At 39.8% G+C, this 25,620-nt stretch overlaps 1 protein-coding gene and 1 pseudogene across 2 annotated transcripts in view; both read left to right on the forward strand.

The window, feature by feature from the left end:
• The window catches only part of F8 (coagulation factor VIII), a 196,566-nt gene that overhangs the window by 26,623 nt on the left and 144,323 nt on the right, over positions 1 to 25,620 (forward strand). The window contains exons 2-6 of the mRNA XM_026451334.1: positions 4,719 to 4,840; positions 7,263 to 7,385; positions 15,950 to 16,162; positions 20,100 to 20,168; positions 22,578 to 22,694. Of these exons, the coding sequence (XP_026307119.1) occupies positions 4,719 to 4,840; positions 7,263 to 7,385; positions 15,950 to 16,162; positions 20,100 to 20,168; positions 22,578 to 22,694 (644 nt within the window). The remainder of the gene's footprint in view (positions 1 to 4,718; positions 4,841 to 7,262; positions 7,386 to 15,949; positions 16,163 to 20,099; positions 20,169 to 22,577; positions 22,695 to 25,620) is intronic.
• LOC111527380 lies at positions 11,686 to 12,958 on the forward strand (annotated as a pseudogene). Its single transcript, XR_002726645.2, has one exon. The product of XR_002726645.2 is annotated as a selenide, water dikinase 1 pseudogene (transcript).

Raw genomic sequence — 25,620 nt, forward strand, 5'->3', positions numbered from 1 at the left:
AAAGTAAATAAAAATTTAAAACATCAGTTACATTTGTATGCACCAAAAATGAACACTTTAAAGGAAATTAAGGAAATAATTCCACCTACAATAGCATATAAAAGAATAAAATACTTAGGAATTAACCTAACCAAGGAGGTGAAACACTTGTGCAATGAAAACAACAAAATATTCCTGAAGGAAATTAAAGGAAACATAAATGAATTGAAAGACATCCTATGTTAATGGATTGGAAGACAATATTGTTAAGGTGTCAATATTGTTAAGATGTCAATTTATAGATTTAATGCAATCACTATCAAAATTCCTGTGACATTTCTTGCAGAAATAGGAAAACTCATGCAAAAATTCATATAGAATCTCAAGGGGCCAGGCATAGTGGTTCACGCCTGTAATCCTAGTACTTTTGGAGGCCGAGGTGGGTGGATCACGAGGTCAGGAGATCAAAACCATCCTGGCTAACACGGTGAAACCCTGTCTCTACTAAAAACACAAAAAATTAGCCGGGCGAGGTGGTGGGAGGAGGCTGAGGCAGGAGAATGGCGTGAACCCAGGAGGTGGAGCTTGCAGTGAGCCAAGATCACGCCATTGCACTCCAACCTGGGCGACAGAGCAAGACTCTGTCTCAAAAAAAAAAAAAAAAAAAAAAAACTCAAGGGACACTGAATAGCCAAAATAACTCTAAAAATAACAAAGTTAAAGGACTCATATTTCTTGATTTCAAAACTTACTACAAAGCTACAGTAATCAAAACAGTGTAGTACTGGCATAAAGATAGACATATAGACCAATGGAACAGAATAAGGAGTCCAGAAATAAGCCCTTTTGTATATGGCCAAATGATCTTCTACAAGGGTGCCAAGACCATTCAATAGGAAAACAATAGTCTTCAACAAACAGTGCTGGGAAAACTGGTTATCTACATGAAAAAGAATGAAGTTGAACCCTTATGTAACACCATATGAAAATTAACTCAAAATGGATCCATTACCTAAATGTAAGACCTAAAATTATAAAACTCTCGGGAGAAGACATAGGGCAAAACTTTGTGACATTGGATTTGGCAATGACTGTTTGGATATGACACCAAAGGCATAGGCAATGAAAGAAAAACACAAATTGGACTTCATGAAAAAATTTTAAATTTGTTCATCAAAAGACACCATCAGCAGAGTTAAAAGACAACCCATAGAATGGGAGAAAATCTTTGCAAATCATATAAGAGATTACTATCCAGAATATATGGAGAACTCCTAAAACTCAACAACAAGAAAGCAGACAACCTGATTTAAAAATGGGCAAAGGACTTGAGTAAGCATTCCTCCAAAGAAGATACACAAATGGCCAATAAGTACATGAAAAGATGCTCAACATCACCAATCATTAGAGAAATATAAATCAAAACTACAAAGCGATACCGCCTCACACCCATTAGGATGGCTACTATCAAAACTAAAACAGAAAATAATGAGTGTTGGTGAGGATGTGGAGAAATTGGAACCCTTGTGCACTGTTGGGAATGTAAAAATGGTACAGCTGCTGTGGAAAACAATAGGGCAGTTTCTCAAAAAATTAAACAGAATTACCATATGATCCAGCAGTTCGACTTCTGGCTATATATGCAAAAGAACTGAAATGGGGTCTTAAAGAGATATTTATACATCAATTTTATTAGGGTTCTTCAATGAAACAGATCCAAGAGTGTGTGTGTGGATGTGTGTGTGTGTGTGTGTGTGTGTGTGTGGTAAAAATACAGGGTTCGAGTCAGAAGGCAGAACCAAGAATGCTTATGTCCAAGGGCAGAAGATAGATGTCCCAGTTCAAACAGGGAAAGTTAATTTGCCCTTCCTCTGTCTTTTGTTCTATTCAGGCCCTCAGTGGAATGGATAATGCCCACCCACATTGGTGAGAGTGATCTTCTTTACAAATTCAAATGCTACTCTCTTCTGGAAACATCATCACAGACATACCTAGAAATACTGTTTTACCATGTATCTGAGCATGTCTTAGCCCAGTCAAGTTGACAGATAAAATTAACCATCATATCCATGTTCATAAGCAGCATTATTCACAATAGCTAAATGTTGAAGTACTGCAAGTGTCTATTGACAGATGAATGAATAATCTAAATGTGGTATATACACACAAAGCATTACGAAAGAAGGAATTCTGACACATGCTACGACATAGATGAACCTTGAGTATATTATGCTAAGTGAAATAAGCCAGTCACAAAAAGACAAATGCTGTATGATTCTACTTATACTGGGTACTTAGAGTAGTCACAATCATACAGAAAGTAGAATGGTAGATGCCAGAGACTGGGAGGGGTGAGAGTTTTTATTTAATGTTTATACAGTTTCAGTTTGCAACATAAAATTAATTCTGGAGGTGGATGGGAGAATATTACACATGTTTTCTTTTTTGAGATGGGATCTCACTCTGTTGCCCGGGCTGGAGTGCAGTTTTGTGATCATAGCTCACTGCAGCCTCAACCATCTGAGCTCAAGTGATCCTCCCACCACAGGCGCCAAAGTAGCTAAGACCACAGGTGCACACCACCCACGCCTGGCTAATTATTATTATTTGTAGAGGCCAGGTATTGCTATGTTGCCCAGGCTGGTGTTGAACTCCTGGGCTCAAGTGATCCTTCTGCCCTGGCCTCCCAAAGTACTGGGATTACAGGTGTGTGCCACCACACCTGGCCAGAATATTTAATACTACTGAACTGTACATTTAAACATGGTTAGGCTGGGTGTGGTGCCTCACGCCTATAATCCCAGCACTTTGGGAGGCCAAGGAGGGTGAATTGCTTGAGCCCAGGAGTTTGACACCAGCCTGGGCAACATGGTGAAACCCTGTCTCTACAAAAAAATTAGCTAGGCATGGTGGCGCACGCCTGTAGTCCCAGCTACTCTGGCGGCTGAGGCGGGAGGATCGCTTGAACCTGGGAGGCAGGTCTCGCCACTGCACTCCAGCCTGAGCGACCGAGTGAGACCCTGTCAAAAAAAAAAAAGATTAAGATAGTAAATTTTATGTGTATTTTACCACGATTATTAAAACTGAAATCCCCATGGGTCACTGATTTACCAATTTAGCCATTTTCACCATTTTTAGATTCTATTTGCCTTCTCTATCTCAGCATTCTGACTAAAGGAAAAGCAAACTTTCTTACAAGAATGAATGATTCTCCAGTGTGGCTGCTCCTGAAAGGAACAATGAGACTTTTGTTATTTCACCACAAGATTGAGAAAGAAATAAACAAGTGATAAATGCCCAGACCCCTTCTTACTCATTTCACATTCTGATGATCTGAGGCATGGTATGGCTTTTATTCCAAGCATGTGAATACTTACAATCAGAAACTCCCTCTCCTTTCCCTCACTTATCATTATTGCCGTCATTTATGACAATGGAGGGAGTGTCTCGCTGGATGATATTTGGGGTTCTTTCTTCAGTAGTCCGCCATACCGAGCATTTATTTGTGCTGTTCTCCATCTTTCACATCTACCACTTTTCAAAAGCCCCTGAGAGTCAATAAGACACGAGACTCAGAACTACTTCACATCTAAGTGTATGTCTTTAAAAATCTCTCCTTTTCCATATTTATGTCTGATGTGTTTTGTTATGGCACAGTGGCATGTAGTATGTGGTTCATAAGTGAATCAATGTACATCTGTGGAGGGCGAATGCTCAATTTTAGATCTACACATGAAAGCTTTTTTTCCAGGGCAGGAGCCTTGCTTTCTCCGACTAAGCCTTAATTACCCAAATGCCCGTGTGTTGTGCCTTTGGCTTGTTGAAATGATACCAATTGGTAAAATCTGATGGGAGATAGAAGTTAGATGTCCAGAAGCATAAAAGTCAGGAAGAGAGGCTCTTTATGGCATAGAGAAAGCTGCAGAACTGCTCCATGGTGTGCAAAACTCATCAGCACATGAAACTAGTGAGTGGAGATAGTCACCTTCAACCACTTTGTAATTTCTACCAATTCACTTGGGGCCAGTGTCCCTTATTCACCAAGATTCACATTGGTCCTTTTGATTATTTGGCCTGAGGAGGCCCCCGACATGCTAAACTGTCACTCAGGGAGAGAGGAAAAGTTGGGAACCAGCTTTCACTTAAAACGGCTTTGACAATGGAGGCAAATAATAACATTTTGGGAACATTTATATAAGTAATTATATAATTTCTGATTCAGTAGCTGGTTCATGAATAAATGAGTAATTGGGAGTATCTGAGTGGAGACAAGAATGAGCATTAATGTAGAACTGATTCTGAATTACAGCTCCTGGCACTAGTAGGTTTCAATATACATAGTCTGCTGAAAGGTAATTCTCTCTGTGATATTCCTGGTATCCCTAAGGAAGGAAGTATAATTTTAGGTACATACTGACAAAATTTGAACACAGGGTACTAAGATGAAAGTTATAGCCTGTTTTAGAGATGAAATTGAAGGATGCAGTAGTTATTGCTTTGGCAAAGGATTTTTGGCTGATGCAGTGTATGGTTACTGATTTTATGATTCTTATCACATGACACCTAATGTGTCAGTTGACTTGTGAAAACAGTGTTTCAGTTTAATGGATGTTAGGGATTTATATACAACTTCAAATTTACCTCCTTGTTAATAGTAGAAAAGAGTAGTATGGAAGCATTACTTCCAGCTGCTTTTTGAAGCGTCCACCAAAATGAACGACTTTTTCCTTTCTTCACAGATTTCCTCCTAGAGTGCCAAGATCTTTTCCATTCAACACCTCAGTCATGTACAAAAAGACTGTGTTTGTAGAATTCACGGATCACCTTTTCAACATCGCTAAGCCAAGGCCACCCTGGATGGGTAATAAAAACAATGTTGAATGCTAATTATGAAATTGGGTATCTTATTTTCTATCACAGATTCCCCAATCTTGAGGTTGCAGAGTTAAAAAGTGCAGCTGCCAAAGAGAATGTTTCCCTAACTGCTACCTACAGGGAAATACACTGACTGCATTTTCTGTCTTTTTGCTGGGCCATCTTCCTCTGCTTGGTCTATGCCAACTGCTTACCTCTAATTAGATGTCAAATAAAATATGTAACAACATGTTATGATAGGACATTTTCTGTCCTAGAATTGTTGCTGAGAATTACAGGTGGGAAGTATCCCCTTATTCTAAAGAGAGGTATCAGCCTGTCGATTTAGAACTTGTTCAGGTAATAGTCCAAAATTGGTTCTGCAACCCTTAGCCCCTAACTCACCTCCAACCTTGTATTAAAAAAAAGGCTAGGAACTTCTGAAAAACTTTAGATTTGAATATTTCTTTGGAGAGCCTCTTTGGTGTTTTATGTGTTGCTTACCCCATGGGGGATGGGAAGCCTGTCCCTCATGTCAAGTTATAATCAAGGAGACCTCGGGAGAACCACTTAGAAGACTGGACAAGGTATCTGTGGAACTTGGGAGACACTGACTACTGCCTGGTTTTTATCTGGACAAATTTTCAAGGTCAGAGGCCAAAAGGACTTCTGATGGAATAGCAGGGGGAGTGGGCTGTAGTGGGAGCTAACTGCACTACCACTGTTAGGTGTAAGGCCAGGAAGGTCACTGAATGGGACTTGTCTTACAAAGACTCTGCCTGAGAGGTCTTCCTGCCAGGGTTAGATAACCCCAACAGAAAAAGCCTGTGTGAGTTGTACTACCAGAAGCAGAATCTGAGAGGAGAGACACAAGTGACCAGCAGGAGAAGGTATATCCCATGCTAAGATCAGGTACAGTGGGGTGTCTCCATGTTGGCAGGGAGAGGTCTCCAAAGAACTCATAAGATCCCTAAGAAAGAAAGGCAGAATTTTGGTATGTGTCACAACTAGGGAGTACTAATATGCCACATTATCACTGCTCCTTCCAAGAAAGAGTTTGTTATTGTGCCTTTTTTTTTTTTTTACCTCCCCCCACCCTCCGTCCTGCCGTCCTTTCCACTTGCTCCTACCGTGGAGGGTCCAGAGGCAGAAAGGTGAGTTGGGGCAGAAGGTGGGAAAGCAGCGAAGCTGCCAAAAAAAATTACCTTTACATATTGCAAATTTCTGGGGCTGTCAGAACGTAGCTGCAGAAGGAAGGGGACTTGCAATTGCAGAAGACATCAAAAATTTGGTATTAGACTGGACTGGACTTGTTAGAACCTAAAAGTGATACTGTTGGTTAATATCTGAAGGTTACTGGAAAAGATTTGGGATCAGCCAAAGTGCAGGAAAAGGGAGATCTCACATAATGTAATTAAAAACAGTGGTCTAAGAAAAATAAGGCTATTTTATGTTTTTATCCCACTAAATCCAGTTCATTCAATACACTGTTTATAGGCATTTTATATTTAGTGTATTCATAAAGTGGAGCTCTTAATTTTCCTCTTGATTTTCTGTCATGGCCTTACTAACAACCCAGTTGCACAAGGCAAAATCATAGGCGTTTTCTTTGACTACTCTCTCTTTTTTTCTATCTCCAGCATCATATTTATGAGCAAGTCCTGTTGACTGTTACTCCAAAACAAGTTCCAAGTCTTCTTATTTCACTTCTTGTAAAATCCAAATTTATCCAAATTCCTGTGGCCTGCAAGGTCCTACATGTTATGTTTCCTTTTTGACCATATTTTCTGTTACTCCCCTGCTGATTCACTGTGCTTCAGCCACATTTTACTCAACTAGACCAAGCTTATTTCTGCCTCTGGACTTTTGCATTTGTTTTATCTGCTTTCAATGCTCTTCCACTAAATCTTTGAAAATCTTACTTCTTTTTCATTAGTCAGATCTCTACGCAAATGTCACCTCCTCAGAGATGCCCTTCCTGACTACTACACTGAAAGTATCCTCTACCTCCTGCCTCATAATTTTCTAGCAGACCACTATCTTTTATAATATTTATAACAACTTGAATTTTTCTTTTTCATTTTTTTATATGATTAATATCTTGAGAATATGATCTCCATGATCTGTCCTGTTTGCTACTGCACCTCCAGTGCATAAGACAGTTCCTAGAATATACTAGGAACTCTAGTTGAATGAATGAATGAATGAATGAATGAATGAATGAATGAATGAATGAATTGAATGATTGCCAGAAATCTTTCCTCAGAGCAACCATAAGGTTAGGCTGATGTTGGCAAGCAAATACTACCTTTTATCAATAATTACAGGGGCATGCTTCTCCACTGTGACTTTGACTTTAACTTTTGTGATAACAGGTTTCCTGGAGTACTATCCCCAAGTGACCTTTGCTGGACATCTCATTCTTACAGGTCTGCTGGGTCCTACCATCCAGGCTGAGGTTTATGACACAGTGGTCATTACGCTTAAGAACATGGCTTCCCATCCTGTCAGTCTTCATGCTGTTGGTGTATCCTACTGGAAAGCTTCTGAGGGTGAGTTAAATACCCTCCTATTGTCCTGTCATTCTAGGAATAGAACAGTGAGATGTGTGTGCTTTATAATGGTGGCACACCTGGAGTTGGAGCCATTCTCTTAAATACAAACTTACTGAAAAATAATAATAACAACAATAATGACTAATATGCATTGAGTTAAAGGTTGTACAGCTAGTAAGTGGTGGAATCAGGATTCAAACCTAACCCCATCTAACTCCAGAACTTATACTTGGAACCACTGTGCTACAGTGCAAGCATTCATATAAATAATGTTGAATTTGGTTCATGTAACTGAAAAGTTCCATGGAGTCAGTCAAGTATGGCTGGATCCAAGGATTCAAGGGATGCTCTCAGCATTGTGACCATTTTTCTCCCACCATCTCAGCTGGGCTGTCCTTTTTGTTTTCATTCTAAGGCAGGCTTTTCTAATATGATGGCAAAGATAGCCACTGGGAGCTCAAGGCTTATCTCATTCTTACAGATTGTGTTCCAGGAGTGGGAAGGAAGCCTCTATCCCAGTATTTCTTGATGTTGAGTGGTATGGAAGAGTTAGAAAGCAAGAGGCAGCATCAGTCTGACCCAGTCCAATGACAATGGCCAGGATGATGGAGTTCTTCAGCACTCTCTTGAGAAAGGGTTCTGGTAGAAGGCACTGAAAACCATCATTCTCAGCAAACTATCGCAAGAACAGAAAACCAAACACCGCATGTTCTCACTCATAGGCGGGAATTGAACAATGAGAACACTTGGACACAGGAAGGGGAACATGACGCACCGGGGACTGTGGTGGGGTGGGGGGAGGGATAGCATTAGGAGATATAACTAATGTAAATGACAAGTTAATGGGTATAGCACACCAACATGACACACGTATACATATGTAACAAACTGAGAGACCTAGTGGTCTCCACACCAAGGACATACTGTTTTACGAAGCCCAGTAGAGTTGCAGTGTTAGTTATTTGAGAGGTAGTTAAAGTTAATTTGCTTGTAGGGCATCTTGATTTGAGACAGACAACTATATTTTCTACCTCTATGAAAATATCTCCCTGAATTTCCAAATCTCCAAAATTTCTGCTTTACCTGGGTCAGACAGACCTCTTTGATACAAATGAACATGGTCTGGAGATTGATGGGGGCAAGCTAGAGTGCAAAAAGTGGGCAAAGGAAATGAACAGACACTTCTCAAAAGAAGACATTTATGCAGCCAAAGGACACATGAAAAAATGCTCATCATCACTGGCCATCAGAGAAATGCAAATCAAAACCACAATGAGATACCATCTCACACCAGTTAGAATGGCAATCATTAAAAAGTCAGGAAACAACAGGTGCTGGAGAGGATGTGGAGAAATAGGAACACTTTTACACTGTTGGTGGGACTGTAAACTAGTTCAACCATTATGGAAAACAGTATGGCGATTCCTCAAGGATCTAGATCTAGATGTACCATATGACCCAGCCATCCCACTACTGGGTATATACCCAAAGGATTATAAATCATGCTGCTATGAAAACACATGCACACGTATGTTTATTGCGGCACTCTTCACAATAGCAAACACTTGGAACCAAATTCTTTCAACTCTTTTAAGGTCCTAACTGAACATTATGTGTGTTTCTTAACATTTACTAGATTATAAATATCTCAAGATAGGGAAATTCATCTTATTTATTGCTGTGTCCTTAGCATATAACATACTGCCTACCCTATAGTGGATACTCAATGCAAGAATGAGGGTGCAGTGGGCACGTCACTTTTTCTTCCTAAAATTAAACATTTCTCACCTGTGTACCCCCTCAGAATTGCTTTTCTGAATGTACTTCAAACAGAACCTGCCATTTTCTTAAAGCCCATGCCTCCCTGACTATAGCAATTGATCTAGGGTTGAGCAGTTGACACTGGTATCCCACCTCCTTGGCCACAGTTGATCGGTCCAGAGATGGGCACCTTACCCAAACTAGGCCAATGAGAGTACCTCTGCCAGCGTTTTGAAATTTGTGAGAAAAAGGACTTACTATTACCAGGTAATCCTATACTTAGTGGATGGAGCCCAGATATATAATAAAATCAAGATTCTACCACTTCATGTATATCTTGTGGGCCTTGGATCTTATAGGAGTCTTAAGGGGGTATTGGTCTTGTCCTTTTCATAGTTGCAGGCATGGTGCAAAGGCAGGACAACCTACCTTTATCTGCTCCTTCTGTACTACTGACCCTACCCTAAACATGTAGGTGTGTAATCAGACACAGGAAGCCATGGCAAATCTGGAGGGTCTGGACTTGACTATATCTTAAAGAGTTACATATAATCGTGGTTCAACATTGGTGAAATTTTCCAAAAATTGGTGGAGGAAAGAGTGGCCAATGCAATTTTATCTTTTTCTTTTCTGCTGACATCAGGGAGAGAGATAAGAGCTTTTAAAATCATAATTATGGGGAAATAATATTTTAAAATCTAGCTCAAGTTAAACCCATCAGAAAAGGTAACACCTTTCAGGACCCCCAAATGGCCACATCTTATCCAATGAGGGGACACCAGCCATAGAGTCTATACTGCACACTTCAAATGGTAGCCACGAGCTATGGGGCACTTGAAATGTGGTGAGTCCTATTTGAGACATACTGTAAAATACACACCAGATTTCAAGGCTAAGTACAAAAAAGACGAAAAATATCTCATTCACTGTTTATAAATATGAGTTGAAATGCTTATATTTGGATATACTAGGTTAAATGAAATACATTATTAAAATAATTTCACCTATTTCTTTTTATTTTTCTTGATGTGACTACCAGAAAATTTAAAATTACATATGTGGTTTGTATTACATTTCTATTGAACAGCACTCATCTGTACATTTCCAGTGAAATGTTTAGCATATGTTGAAGTTACTGCTCCTGATGCAGTGGCTCATCTCAGATATGGCCAAGTTCTTCTGTCCAAGGAAAACTAGGTTCAACCCATTCCTGGAGAGAAAGAGACTCAGATCTTTCTGAGCTGGGTCACTTACCTTGGTTACATCTGTTCTCCACCTATTCTACCAACAACCAAATGGATAGACATAGCTGAAATAAAATCATGCAATCACACTGAATGATAGCTCAGGTGGGCCTTCAGCATTGAAGCATTCTACTGCTACATTTCCCCTAATCCATTTACTCTCCCTCTCCCCAAGACAGCTATAATGTTTCACACATTCTTGGCTTCTCATCAAACCTCCAACATGCGCTCCCGCCCCTGTCCCCACCACAACCTGAGCCTTAGGACAAAGGGTATTTTTTTCCTAATGAAATATTTCAAACAAAGATAGATACAGAAAATAATATAACAAACAAACATGTGCCCATCACCTCACTTTGCCAAATGTTAACATTTTGTCATCTTTGCTTAATGTATTTTACAAAATTAAACATTTTACATACAGTCTGTAACCCTCCATGGGGCTGGCAGGAAAGGGTTCTCATTGTCAAAGTTCAAAGTAATTGACCATTGAAAAAATAATGATCACATTAAAAGGAACCCTTATATAATAGAGATATATATTGAAATACTCATAAATGAAATGATATCCTGTCTAGGATTGGCTTCAAGCACGTCTAGCTGATGTTACAATCATTGGGTGAATTGCTGATGTGGAATTTGACATTTGTATGGTGCCAAAATAATATCCCAGAGATTTCTTTTTGATTGCTACTGGAAATGTTAACTTTAGAATGGAGGTATCAGGCTAATCCACGGGTCAAATTTAGTGTCACTAAGGATGGGATGGCCAGATATTATCTGCCCCTGATATGGCACAATATGAAGGACTCAGCATCATCTTTGATGTATTTTAGCCACAAAACTTACTTAACTTGAATCTAATCGGAACTTAGGTATATTCAATAGCATGAGATATTCTACAGGACTGCAAGCCAACTTTCTTTCACTAAATGAGTGTCAGGAAAAAAGGGACTACTCCGTACTAAAAGAGAGTATGGGCCTAAACAACCAGATGCAATGTGCAGTCTTAGGTTGAATTCTGATTTGGACCAACTAGCTACAAAGGATGCCTTTGAAGCAATTAAGAAAATTTGAGGCGCGCCCAGCCGGCAGGAGCGCGGCGGCCTGGCTCCCGTAGGGCCAGGCCGAGCCAGGCGAACCCCTGCGGTGCTCAGGCGCGGGCCCGGACCGCCGCCGCCGCCGCCGCCGCCGCAGGGCGCGGCATTTTTATTCAGGCGACGCTTAAGGGAGCCCGGCCGCGCCAGGTGCATTGTGGGAGCGGCCCGGGGTCCGTTTTCGGGAGGCGGCGGAGGGCGCAAAGCGAGCCGGTGGATCCATAAAGAACCCAGCCAACCCGCAGAGGTAGAGGAGGGGCTGAGCTGTGAGGAGAGCGGGGCCCAAGAACCATGTTTATGCGGGAGTCGTTTAACCCGGAAAGTTACGAATTGGACAAAAGCTTCCAGCTAACCAGATTCACTGAACTGAAGGGCACAGGCTGCAAAGTGCCCCAAGATGTCCTGCAAAAATTGCTGGAATCTTTACAAGAGAACCACTTCCAAGAAGATGAGCAGTTTCTGGGAGCCGTTATGCCAAGGCTTGGCATTGGAATGGATACTTGTGTCATTCCTTTGAGGCACGGTGGGCTTTCCTTGGTTCAAACCACAGATTACATTTACCCGATCGTAGACGACCCTTACATGATGGGCAGGATAGCATGTGCCAATGTCCTCAGTGACCTCTACACAATGGTGGTCACAGAATGTGACAATATGCTGATGCTCCTTGGAGTCGGTAATAAAATGACCGACAGGGAAAGGGATAGTGATGCCTCTGATTATCGAAGGTTTTAAAGATGCAGCTGAGGAAGCAGGAACGTCTGTAACAGGTGGCCAAACAGTACTAAACCCCTGGATTGTCCTGGGAGGAGTTGCTACCACTGTCTGTCAGCCCAATGAATTTATCATGCCGGACAATGCAGTGCCATGGGACGTGTTGGTGTTGACAAAACCCCTGGGGACACAGGTGGCAGTGGCTGTGCACCAGTGGCTGGATATTCCTGAGAAATGGAATAAGATTAAACTAGTGGTCACCCAAGAAGATGTAGAGCTGGCCTACCAGGAGGCAATGATGAACATGGCGAGGCTCAACAAGACAGCTGCAGGACTTATGCACACGTTCAATGCCCACCGGGCCACTGACATCACGGGCTTCGGGATTTGGGGCCATGTGCAGAACCGGGTCAAGCAGCAGAGGAACGAGGTGTCGTTTGTAATTCACAACCTCCCGGTGCTGGCCAAGATGGCTGCGGTGAGCAAGGCCTGTGGAAACATGTTTGGCCTCATGCATGGGACCTGCCCGGAGACCTCAGGGGGCCTTCTGATCTGTTTACCACGTGAGCAAGCAGCTCGGTTCTGTGCAGAGATAAAGTCCCCCAAATATGGTGAAGGCCACCAAGCATGGATTATTGGGATTGTAGACAAGGACAACCGCACAGCCAGAATCATAGACAAACCCCGGATCGTCGAGGTCGCACCACAAGTGGCCACTCAAAAGGTGAATCCCCCACTTGGGGCCACCTCTTAATCTAGACAGAAATAGCTGTTTGGTTTTGATTTTAAATAGATCTGTTTCCCTTACCACTTCAATTAAAGACTATAAACAACAAAAATCTCATTGTGTCTACACATCGGGGTGACCTTAGGTCTGTTTGTAAGTGGATACAATTAATAAAATAAAATCCATTGCCTTTTTTCCTGTTACATTAACTGAAGATGCACCTAATCTTGAGGCAGCTTCTGAGTTGAGAGTTATGTTGTTATCCAATACTGTTGATTCATTTTGAATCTTTAGACACTTATCTCTTGCCGCATAGGCTCTTTTTAAAGGTGCTTTCACATAGCACAGACATTACCAGTAGTCATGTCAAATAGCAGTTGGTGTCTTCATTTTATGTATATTTATCATATAAGTCTGATTTTTTTTTTTTAAGCGTCTGGAATGGTTTTCTGGAGAGACAGCATTGGTAAGTTGCACATGACGGTGTCCCAGTCATAAGAGGGTTGCATGATTCCTTTGAGTGTTTGATTTGAAAAGCCTAGTCTTGTCTCTCAAGAGCATCTTGGGCCCAGAACATTCTCCAGTAGTGCATTCAGTTCAACATGGCAAGTGCTTCGCTGCATGGAAAACCCTTTGAAGACAAAAAAGAAATCTTACTTTTTTTTGTAGCCTTCCTGATATTTACAGTAATATCATTAACTGTTTTATCGATAGCAATAAAGGATACTTTTTGCAATGTAATTAGATGTTCTATAGTGCTACAAGGAATTGCCTTCTGAATGGAGGTTCATGTATAATACTCATTTACAATTCAATATATAATTACGCAAATAATTTTTAAATATAATCAATAATAAAGACTGTACTCAACATGGTAGTGTTTAATACATTACATTTTATATTTTGTATAGTGATTTCAGGCCTTTTGTTTTCTTAAAATCAGCATCTGTTTAGCCTAATTCTTAGCATTATTTTGTCCTTTGCGCCAGTACTTTTTTGTGCATGCTTTTTGTGATCTGTGTTAAAAACCTGCATTGCCAACTTTGCAGCTCGAACTTAAAACTTGTTATTCAAATAAATATTTAATTTTTTAAATTGCTCTTGTATAATCAGATGCCCCTTTTAGTATTATTTTAGAAGCATTGGGAGGGTTTTGCCTAAAGTACAATTTATCGGGAAAAACTAGATTTTAGTTTTATAAAACTTTTAAGTCTTTCATGGGACCTATATTTTCTTGAATTAAATTTTGTAGTTCTAGAATAAATAGGCAATCTAAAAAGGTGTTATCTGTGTTTCGTAAAGTGGAGGCTTCCTTATATTTTAACCTACTGAGCAATGAGGAGGGATTCCTGTCACTAAGCACAAGGGCACTGGATCCTCGAGTGCCCACCTTCATGAGAGAAAAAGCAGCACATCCTGCATGTTTCTGGTGCTTCCTGCTCACAGGCATCAAAGCCGCACGTGTAAACTGACTTCTTGCCAAAGGAAATGACCCCTGGGAAGATCAAGCTCCTGGAAGAGGCTTTAACTCGGACGCGACCTCCTCTGGGAACCAGTGGGCAGGGCAGCCTTTATGCGTGTGTAACTGGACCTCCAGCCATAAGCATGGTGTGCAGGTTGGAAGAGCCTGCTACGGAACTGAAATTGATTGGACATTTTACAGGAATTGATATACAGATGTTGGTCCTCAAAAGCTACAAACCAGTGGTCTGCAAAATAAAATGTGTTGGAAACCTCTGAGTAAAAAAAAAAAAAAAAAAGAAAATTTGAATATTGCATTGATATTAGGTGATATTAACTGGATCAGATGTGCTAGTGTCATTTTGTGTATGTGGGAAAATTTTTTTTAAAGATGACTTCTAAAGTATATAGGAGTGGACTGTCATGAAATTTGTAATGTACATTAAAATGCATCATCATAAAAAGTGTGTTGAAAGAAAAAAGTGAAAGTGGCAATGCAATTCCAAGAATAATTTTCTAACATCCACTCACAAAAATATTAAATTCTTTATATGAAACACATGAAAAATAACGCAAGTATATCTGTCTTTTAAGATTCATCTCAAATTTCGCCTCCTTCATCAAGCATTACTGAAGAGTAGGAAGCTTGTTTACTACTTCTTTTATCCACTGGGTTGCTTGCTCCATGAGCAGAGACTTCTATCTAGATCTTTATATTTTCAGCTTGTAGCTGAGTCTGGTAAAGAATAAGAACTCAATAAATATTTGTGAATAAATAGGTGAATATTTCCACATGGTATTTATATGTTTATATGTCTATGTCCCCCACCAAACATAGTGTTGTACCGCTAGGAAAGAACAAAGTTTAAGAAATTTTCTTAAATCTCTCTTTCTTACCCTTCCCTGACCCTCACTAGTACCTATGAAAGAGTCTGTGACAAAGTGTATTTGTTGTTGAATTGAAGTAGGCAAAAAGATGCGATAATGGAAGCAATTTTATTATTTAACAGAATGTGGAGATCTCAACCAGAACCTAGTTTTTACTACTCATACTAGGGTTAGTGATCTCAAGATCCTCTGGAATATATGAGGCTTCTTCCCCATTTGTGGCTGCTGCTTGTTAGTTTTTCAAATTAAGATGCAGAAAGTAGGCCGGGGTGGCAGCTCACACCTGTAATCCCAGCACTTTGGGAGGCTGAAGTGGGTGGATCACAAGGTCAGGAGTTCAAGACCAGCCTGACCAATATGATGAAACCCTGTCTCTACTAAAAATACAAAATTAACCAAGCATGGTAGTGTGTGCCTGTAATCCCAGCTACTCAGGAGTCTGAGGCAGGAGAATCACTTGAATCTGGGAGGCGGAGATTGCTGTGAGCCGAGATCGTGCCACGGCACTCCAGCCTGGGCAACAGAGTGAGACTCCGTCTCAAAACAACAACCACAAAGATGCAAAAAGTCTGTTTCTTATGTAGAACCTATTGGTGACAATAAACTTGACATGTTTCTTTGAGTGGACAATGGATATAGAAAGGACAATTTTATTTCTTCCTGCTATAGGAGCTGAATATGATGATCAGACCAGTCAAAGGGAGAAAGAAGATGATAAAGTCTTTCCTGGTGGAAGCCATACATATGTCTGGCAGGTCTTGAAAGAGAATGGTCCAATGGCCTCTGACCCACTGTGCCTTACCTACTCATATCTTTCTCATGTGGACCTGGTAAAAGACTTGAATTCGGGCCTCATTGGAGCCCTACTAGTATGTAGAGAAGGTAAGTGTATGAAAGTGTATGATTGAGATGAAATAAGCAGAGAAGTACAAACAACTGAATCTATCTATAACAGTTAGCATTTGTATTCCTTAACCTGAAAGAGGCTTCTTTACTCTAGCATCATGCTCATAGAAAGGAGAATAATCCAGTTTCTGAGAGAAGCAGATATGCATTCTATATAACCACAATAAATTCTAAGCTGGGATCAGGAGCAGCTGAGTTCCAGACTTAAATCTCTCTCCTCAAAGCATTGCTGTTTCCCTCTTCAAATCTGTGGGCTTTATCAGTAGTGATTTCTACCATCCTCTGACTTTTGCAAACATTGAGCTAAGTTCCTTGAAAGCTTCATGAAGGTGAACACATATAGACTGGTTCAGGTGGGTAGTTTGTCATCTGCAAACCAAAAGTATGTAAAAATCTGAGAAAAGTCAGCATTTATTTGTATATGTTATTGAAAATTAATTAATTGGATTGAATTAATATATTCTAAAATAATTCTCATCAAACCTGTTTTTAATTTATACCTTAGCATAAATTAAATTAGGGAAGTAAATTTTGCATAATTTGTTTTTCATCCTATTTTTTTATGGTGAAATCAGCTTCACTGTACCTTTTTCTTATTCCAGTTATCTTTTACTGCGTAACTCCACAATTTAGTGGCTTAAAACAACAACAATCACTTATTATCGCTCATGGTTTCTGTGGGTCTCATGGAATTTGGGAGTGTTTTGACTTGATGGTCTATCTAATTGTGTCTCATGAGGCTGTAGTCAAACAGTGGCCAGAGCTGAAATCATCCCAGAGTTGACTTTATTCACATGTCTTTAACCTTGGCTTGATGGTACTGTCCACATGGTCTCTCTCACATGGGTCTTGCAGGGTAGCCAGACTTCTTATATGGTCCTGAGAGAGCCCATTAGAAACTGTTTCACGTTTTCTAATGTAACCTTGGAAATCACTCACATAACACACATTCTATTAGTTAGAATGCATCACTAAGACCAGTCTATAGAGGGGGACTCCACCTTTTGATGGGGAATAGGCAAAGAATTTATTAACAGGAATCATCATAGTCTTTCTGAATGGTGATGAATGTGATTCAAAAAAAAGATGGGAGTGGGGAGTGGAGAACATGAGAAAGGTTTGTAGTTTATAATAGTTTCAGATGAAAGTATGATTTTTCATATACTAAGTTCAGTTTCATAGTCATAATTAATGAGAAAGTACCAAAACCACAGTGTGTTATTTTTGAGATGTAAAGGCTAATTGAACAATGACATAATCAAAACATTAGTGTTTACATATGACATATAAAGAAATAAGTTAAAAACCCAAATAATTCTTTGACACAGAGTTGAATTAAAGAGTCAATGGAGGTTGTAGCTCCGGGTAAAATGGATAAACACACTCCACCCTTTATTTCCCATTGAACTTATCTATAAAACCTTGACAAAATGCAAAGCCCAGATATTTAAAAAGTTCTAAAAGGCAAATAGAACAAGTATATAGAGAAAAGGCACTAAAATTCAAAGTGTTACCAAACTTGTGAGGGAGTATATGTTTTTCCCCACTCTAGTATTCCTTAACCTGAATTAAAACATAACTGGAGACTTGGAAGTGAGTACTATGTTGCAAAGAGAGCTCCAGGAGAAACCCTCTAGGGTTTCAAGGAGTGGGAAAGGTAACTCTAAATGCACAGAGAGCATGGAAGGGGAAATCCCCTAGGGTTTTTGTCCTCTTTTCCATCATTCTCTCAAGCTTCAGTCCAAGGTTGCCTGTGCCAATGACAGTGGCTGGCAACAGAAGCCTGCGTGAGTAAAAACTTAGGGAGGGGAACATTATCCTTCATTCAGTACAGCTACAAATCTAAGACACTGGGGCAAAAGCACATTACTTTTCTCTCTGTCTTTCCCCTTCCGTTGCTTGACCTTAGCTATGATGTAGTTGTGGAAGTTGGAAGCTTCTGGTTAGAAAACCAAAAAAAGGAGCTCACAGAACTGGAAAGTTTATAGATGACAGAGAGAAAAGATCCCAGGAAAGTAAACCCATAAAGTTGTGCATTAACTCCTGGATTTACCCCCAACCTACACATATCTGGATGGAATCCTAATTAGCATGCTGAAGACTGTGAAACTGAGATTTCCCCTCACATACCAGACTGGCCACTGTGTTGGACTCAATGGCACGACAAAGGGTTTAAAACTGATCTGACACTGAAACCAGACCACATAATAATAATAAATGTTTGGTTTATATCTAAAGCAGGACTTAGAGGGAATTTTATAGAATTAAACACTTGTATTAGAAAAATATCAGCTCGATAATCTAAATTTCCACCCCAGGAAACTAGAAAAAGAAGAGCAAAGCAAACCCAAATCAAGCAGAAGAAAGGAAACAACAAACTATAGAGTGGGAGAAAATATTTGCCAATCACATAACTGGTAAACCCAGTCCTAGAATAGGAACTAAGTTTTCTCGGTTCAGTGGGGGAATCTGAAATATCCCCAAGATTTCCATTAGCCAGTATCTCCAAAATTCCATTCTAGGGTGTGATTTGCTAGATAGAGAATAGTGAACACATCCTTTGTTTAATCAACCAGTGATCACAAGGGACAGCAAAGATCACTATAGTTCAACAAAGTCAGATTTATTGGCTAATGGCAACAAGAGACTGTGGACACCTCCCTAAACAAAGGAAAATACTATATAGAGTTAGTAAAGAATTTGGGGGAAGGGTGGAGGTTAGGTAATATTTAGATGAAGCACAGTAGAGTTGTGTGTAAAGAAATAACCATGAGGTCTAGACTGTGAAGTGTCCTGGTTAACTAAAAAGTTAACATAGACATGAAATGTTAAGTCAAGGCATCCCTTACCTGAAGCTTGAGCTTTAAATTGAGCTGCTTCTTCGTGTCAAAGTAATTTAGATGACCTAGGAAAGAATGAGATGTTTCATTCCTATTGCTATTAGTTCAAACATTTCTGGCAGGCTGTGAATTCCGAGAACAAACAATTTAATTGAGTAAGAAAGCAAGAGATAATCAAAGCAAATAGTTGGTATTCGGTGAGTTTGTACAGTGGCAATGTGTCCTCGGGAGAAATGGTGTTGTTAACTCTGCAGTCAGCTTTACCTATGTCTCTTACCCAGCCTGATGAGTAGCAGCACACATACTGTTACCTTCTTAGTTCAAGCTAATTTTTATTTCTAAGCATTAAGGGTGCAAGAGAGAGAAAGAAAGGCAAAATGTCATAAACAAAAATCTTTCTACTCAAAATAAGCCTGCAAACAAAAGTTCCCAAATTTAAAAAATATATAAGGCTAAGAAAGATAGCCAACAAGCTCAACAGTTAAAGCATGAAACAAGCTAGTTTGTTCCATTAAAAACTTTAGCTATTGATATACACGGTATTCATTTAAAATGTCAGTATAATTAAAAGCACTGTGGGCTATTGAAGAAAATATCATGAGTATAGATGTTTAATATGGACAATTATTATTTTACTCAAAACTTTTAATTTATAATTGCAGAAGTATAAAAAGTTACAAGAGTAACAGAAATTATGTATATTAATTGCTTATACACACCTTTTTTCAGAAGCAATGTGTACTGTTGCTGTAATTTTTATTTTTCTCTGTGATGTGTGTGTATGAAGGCTTGTATTTTGTAAATGTTTTTAATTTTTTTCTTTAGTAATTCATTTTTATCGTATTTTACGCAAGTAGTGGTCTTCATCAAAGTTGAAATAAAAAAATTCTTTGTTCCAGATAGTTTTAGAAACACTGGTATAGGAGACCTGACAACAAAGCAAAGTTAACAAGAGACAGAAGACTACATTTGTTCTTACTCTCAAGTAACTGATGAAGAAATGTCTCCTGCTAGTGACAATTTCCTACATGAGATTTTAAAATAGAAGATAAATGTTCTCACTTCTTTTTCAGGGAGTCTGGCCAAGGAAAAGACACAGACCTTGCACAAATTTGTACTACTTTTTGCTGTATTTGATGAAGGTTAGTGAGTCTTAATCTGAATTTTGGATTCCTGAAAGAAATCCTCTGCTACTATTAAGAGGAGGTGATTATAGAAAGGTCATAAATTACATTACTGTTCAGGAATGAAGGAGATGGGGTTAAAAATGAATTCCAAGAAAACAAAATGTAACCTCAGTTCCATTGGCAGCTATGAGGTAAGAAGATAGAGGAGCTGGATAACGGATCAACCTCATCCCCCTCATTAAGACCATCAACAAATACTTTGGGCTCTACTTTCTAAATGCTTTCTCTTATCTTCATCTATTATTAAGTGCACAACGTTTGGCAAGTTATTTAACCTCTCTGTGTCTCGGTTTCCTAAATTGAAATAATAGTACATTTTTCATAAGATTGTTGTGAGCACTGAGTGATTTCACTTAAGTAACCTAGAGCACTGTGTGGCATAGAGTAGGCCCTGGATAGTGTTAGTACCTCCGCCTCCTCCTCCTCCTAATGTAATCATTATGTAATCACAATAACAATAACATAATCTTCTTCTTGCCCCCTTATCAATTTACATTGCCATCTTCTTAATTGAGGCCCTCATGATCTGTCTCGTAACTCCCAAAGGAAGCTTACTGAAGTGAATATCTGATCTTGTCACTCCAGCCTCTAAAATACTTCAGTTTGCCAGGTGTGGTGGCTCATGTCTGTAATCCCAGCACTTTGGGAGGCTGAGGTGGGTAGATTGCTTGAGCCCAGGAGTTTGAGACCAACCTGGGCAACAGGGTGAAACCATATCTCTACAAAAAAAATAAAAAATCAGCTTGTCATGGTGGCAGGTACCTGTACTCCAGCTACTTGGGAGGCTGAGGTGGGAGGATCACTTGAGCCCAGGAGGTGAAGGTTGCAGTGAACTGTGATTGCACCACTGCACTCCAGCCTGGGTGATAAAGCCAGACCCTATCTCAAAAAACAAAACAAAACAACAAAACAAGTAAAATAATTCAATTTCAAGGTAAAGTGCAAAATGCATTATCTATTCCCTGGTGACATTTCCAGCCTTGTTGTGTTTCATTTCCTGCCTTATCTTCCATGTCACCCAAACATGTAATGCTTTTTCTTACATGAGACCTCTGCTTATGCAGTTCCCTCTGCCTAGAAAAATCTGTCTCCCTCTTTACACTAAGCAAGCTTCTCCTTTTTCTTTAAGTCTGACTTACTTCAGTTATCCCCTTCCTTAATTCCTTTTCCCAGAATGACCTCTAGTCTGGATTAGATGCCTGCTTATATTTCCACAGCATCTTGAGCTTACTCCTTATCATACTATATCAGTATTTTCTACTTTATTTATTTAATATTTATCTTCTTTGATCTCATATCTTTTTCCCTTCAAGCAAAGTGAAATTTCTTCTCCTCTCTGCTCCCTATAACAGCCTACTCTCATCTTTATTATATCACTCTTTACTCTTTATTATAATTATCAGGTTCTCTGACTATTCCAGCTAGAGTGTAAGCACCTTGAAAGCACAGGCTGTATCTTCCTCTCTATCATTAGTGCCTACTAATATAGTGCTCAATAAATATGTGTTTGAATGAATGAACAAATGAATGGCTGCCTCATAAAGTTTCAATAGTATTTCCAGTGCTTCAGCCCTTATCAATTTCAGAGACAGTGTTAGGGAGCTTTCAGATTCCTGTGGTTTCATAAATATAAGCTGGGATGAGACAATTATAACAGAGACAGGGACTGACAGACAGCCTTTTTCCTAGGACAGTTTTCTTTCTTCTTCTTCTTTTTTTTTTTTTTTTTTTGAGATCGAGTCTCACTATGTTGCCCAGGCTGGAGTGCAGTGGCAGAATCTCGGCTCACTGCAACGTCCACCTCCCAGGTTCAAGTGATTCTCCTGCCTCAGCCTCCTGAGTAGCTGAGATTACAGGCACATGCCACCATGCCCACCTAATCTGTGTATTTTTAGTAGAGACAGGGTTTCACTATGTTGGCCAGGGTACTCTCAAATGCCTGACCTGAAGTGATCCACCTGCCTCAGCCTCCCAAAGTGCTAGGATTACAGGCATGAGGCACTGTGCCTGGCCCCTAGGATGATTTTCATAAGGTTCCTTTTAGATAAGTCAGCTAATAAAAAGAATTTAATCCTTATGCCTCAAGCTAACTAATTTTCTGTCTTCTGTTATTGTCTGTTCCCACTTACTGTCATGGACAAATAGAGGGAGAGAAAATCAGTTCGAGCAAGAGATGTCTGCCTTTAGATAATTATCTTCTCCCTCCCTCACACTGAGTTTGTGAGGATAAGTGCTCTGTGCCTAGTTTGCTGACAAAAATGCTTAAGGTGTGAGCACACTGGCAGTGGGGAAGGAGAAAGGGGAGGGGGCTCATTCATGAGACATATGCTTAGCTGACTCTATTTTTGCCTTCTCTCTCATCAGGGAAAAGTTGGCACTCAGAAACAAAGAACTCCTTGATGCAGGATAGGGATGATGCATCTGCTCGGGCCTGGCCTAAAATGCACACAGTCAATGGTTATGTAAACAGGTCTCTACCAGGTATGTACACATCTGCTCAACAATCCTCAGGGTCTTCCAGATTCAGCACCAGAGTTCTGTACTTCAGTTCACTAACAGCTCTGCAACCCAGAGGATATTGCCCACTGAATGCTTTAAGATCTCTGGCCTCTGGGGATCTTAATGTATAGTAGGCAATTTTTCTTGCCTTTTCTTAATGTGAATGGGCAACCAAGGATGAACAGACATTCAAAAAGAGCCTAAAATATTAAAGGGATATGCAAAGATGAACAAAGAAAACAATAATCCTAGAATAAAAAGAGCTATTGCTCAGAACAGAACTCATCAGAAACTCTTATTACTATTTTCATAATGATTCAAGAAGATACTGCATCAATAAAGTAACAATAAAATGATTTCCAGTTTTAAAATAGGGGCACAGAGGCAGGCTCACTTTACTCCCTCCCACAGAAAACCAAAACCAAACATACAGCACCAATATCTACACCAACAACAACCCAGAGCTCACATGTGAGGATGAGACAGTTCCCGGAACCACAGAGAAATTCAAAAACTTTGACAATCAGACTTCCACATCCATGACTCTCCTTCTTCCTATTCTGCCTGGCACCAAGTGTATAGAAAATCTCCCCCAACTCACGGTTTCTACACTGAAAAAAGTGACATTGAGGTGTTCAACCAACTTCTCCACCTTCTTGGGTTCCCCGGGAGGAGATTTGTCCTTGCCTTAACCCACAGAAAACATCATGACTGTCTGAAGGCAGAAATGTCCCAGAGTACGGGCAGAGACAAATGAGGGAGGAAGGACTACCATCCCCAGCCCTGGAAATTCTACTCTATAACTTGACCAAAGGACATACAAATTCAGAATGGCCGTTCAGCAGCACCATGCTGTAGCAGGTTTATCCTACAGGTCACCTTGGCATGAATCCCTAGCCGGCCTTCCAATACTGCTAAGATAATACCTTTGGGACCTCACCCACTTGGGACAGGCAGGGCTCTGACCACTTACTAGACCTGAGGTGGCCAGGTGCGGTGGCTCACGCCTGTAATCCCAGCACGTTTGTGAGGCCAAGGTGGGTGGATCATGAGGTCAGGAGATCAAGACCATCCTGGCTAACATGGTGAAACCCTGTCTCTCCCAAAACTACAAAAAATTAGCCGGGCGTGATGGCAGGAGCCTGTAGTCCCAGCTACTCAGGAGGCTGAGGCAGGAGAATAGCATGAACCCAGGAGGGGGAGCTTGCAGTGAGCCCAGATCAGGCCACTGCACTCCAGCCTGGGCGACAGAGCCAGATTCCGTGTCAAAAAAGAAAAAAAACCAAAAACAAAAACAAAAAGAAAACTAGAGCTGAGGTGAACCTGGACTTAGGTGCCACCTAGAGCCAAAAAAAAGGACAGTGAACTAGCAGTGAAGATTCACTAAGCAAATGTATCCAATAAAACAAAAACAAGTCAGAGAAAACTGAAATACAAGTAGCTAATCCTTCAATGTAAACACATAGATGTATATCCACAAGAAACAATAGCAAACAGGCAACCATGAGCTTCCCAAAAAGACAAAGCAAAAACCCAGTGACTAACCCTAATGAGATGGCGATTTGTGAGCTCTCTGATCAATAATTCAAAGTAGCAATTTTAAGGAAATTCAAAGATACCTAAGATAACACAGAAAATTGATTCAAAAATTTCTCAGAGAAATTTAACATAGAGATTGAAACAATAAAAAAAAACAAATCTTGAAACTGATGACTGCATTTGATGAACTGAGTAGATCATTAGAGGATCAAGCAGAGGAAAGAATCAGTGAACTCAAACACTGGACTCATCTTGCAAGAAATGCAAGAGAGTTCTACAATCTGAAAAAAAAAAGAACACTAATATGCAAAAGAAAACTTTTCAAGTATAAAACCTGGTTTGATTTAATTTTACCAACTAGTAAAATTAAATACATGGGCACACTCAGAATACTCTATTACTGTATTTGTGGTGTGCAATCCACTCATAACTATAGTATGAAGCCCAAAGGACACATCTATCAACAACTATAATAGCTACAGCAGCCTGTTAGGATATAGGTAATATAAAAATATGTAAATTTTTGTATTTTTAGTAGAGATGGGGTTTCACCATATTAGCCAGGATGGTCTCGATCTCCTGACCTTGTGATCTGTCCGCCTCAGCCTCCCAAAGTGCTGGGATTACAGGCATGAGCCACCACGTCTGGCCAAGAGGATATAACAGTTATAAATATCTATACACCCAAAACAGGAACTCCCAAGTATATAAAGCAATCATTAATAGATCTAAAGGGAGAGACAGATTGCAATACAATAATAGTATGGGACTTTAACACCCCAGTCTCACTAATGGGCAGATCATCCATACAGAAAATCAATAAAGAAACAATGGAGCTAAACTACACACTAGATCTAATAGTCCTAACTGGCATTTACTGAACATTTTACTTAACTGCTGCAGAATACACATTCTTTTCATCAGGACATAAAACATTTTCCAGAATACACCATACCCAAGGCCCCAAAACAAGTCTGTACAAATTCAAAAAACAGAAATGGTATCAAGTATCTTTTCTGACCACAATGGGATAAAACTAAAAATTAATAACAAGAGGAACCTCAGAAAATACATAAAAACACAGAAATTGAACAACATGCTCTTAAACGGCCAATGGGTCAATGAAGAAATTAAGAAGTACATTTTATTATTATTATTATTATTATTATTATTATTATTATTATTATTATACTTAAAGTTCTGGGTTACATGTGCAGAATGTGCAATTTTGTTACATAGGTATACACGTGTCATGGTGGTTTGTTGCACCCATCAACCTCATTAGGTATTTCTCCTATTAGGTATTTCTCCTAATGTTATCCCTCCCCTAGCCCCCCAACCCCCACAGACCCCAGTGTATGCTCTTACC

The sequence above is a fragment of the Piliocolobus tephrosceles genome, chromosome 12 (genome assembly GCF_002776525.5).
Source record: "Piliocolobus tephrosceles isolate RC106 chromosome 12, ASM277652v3, whole genome shotgun sequence".
NCBI lineage: Eukaryota > Metazoa > Chordata > Mammalia > Primates > Cercopithecidae > Piliocolobus > Piliocolobus tephrosceles.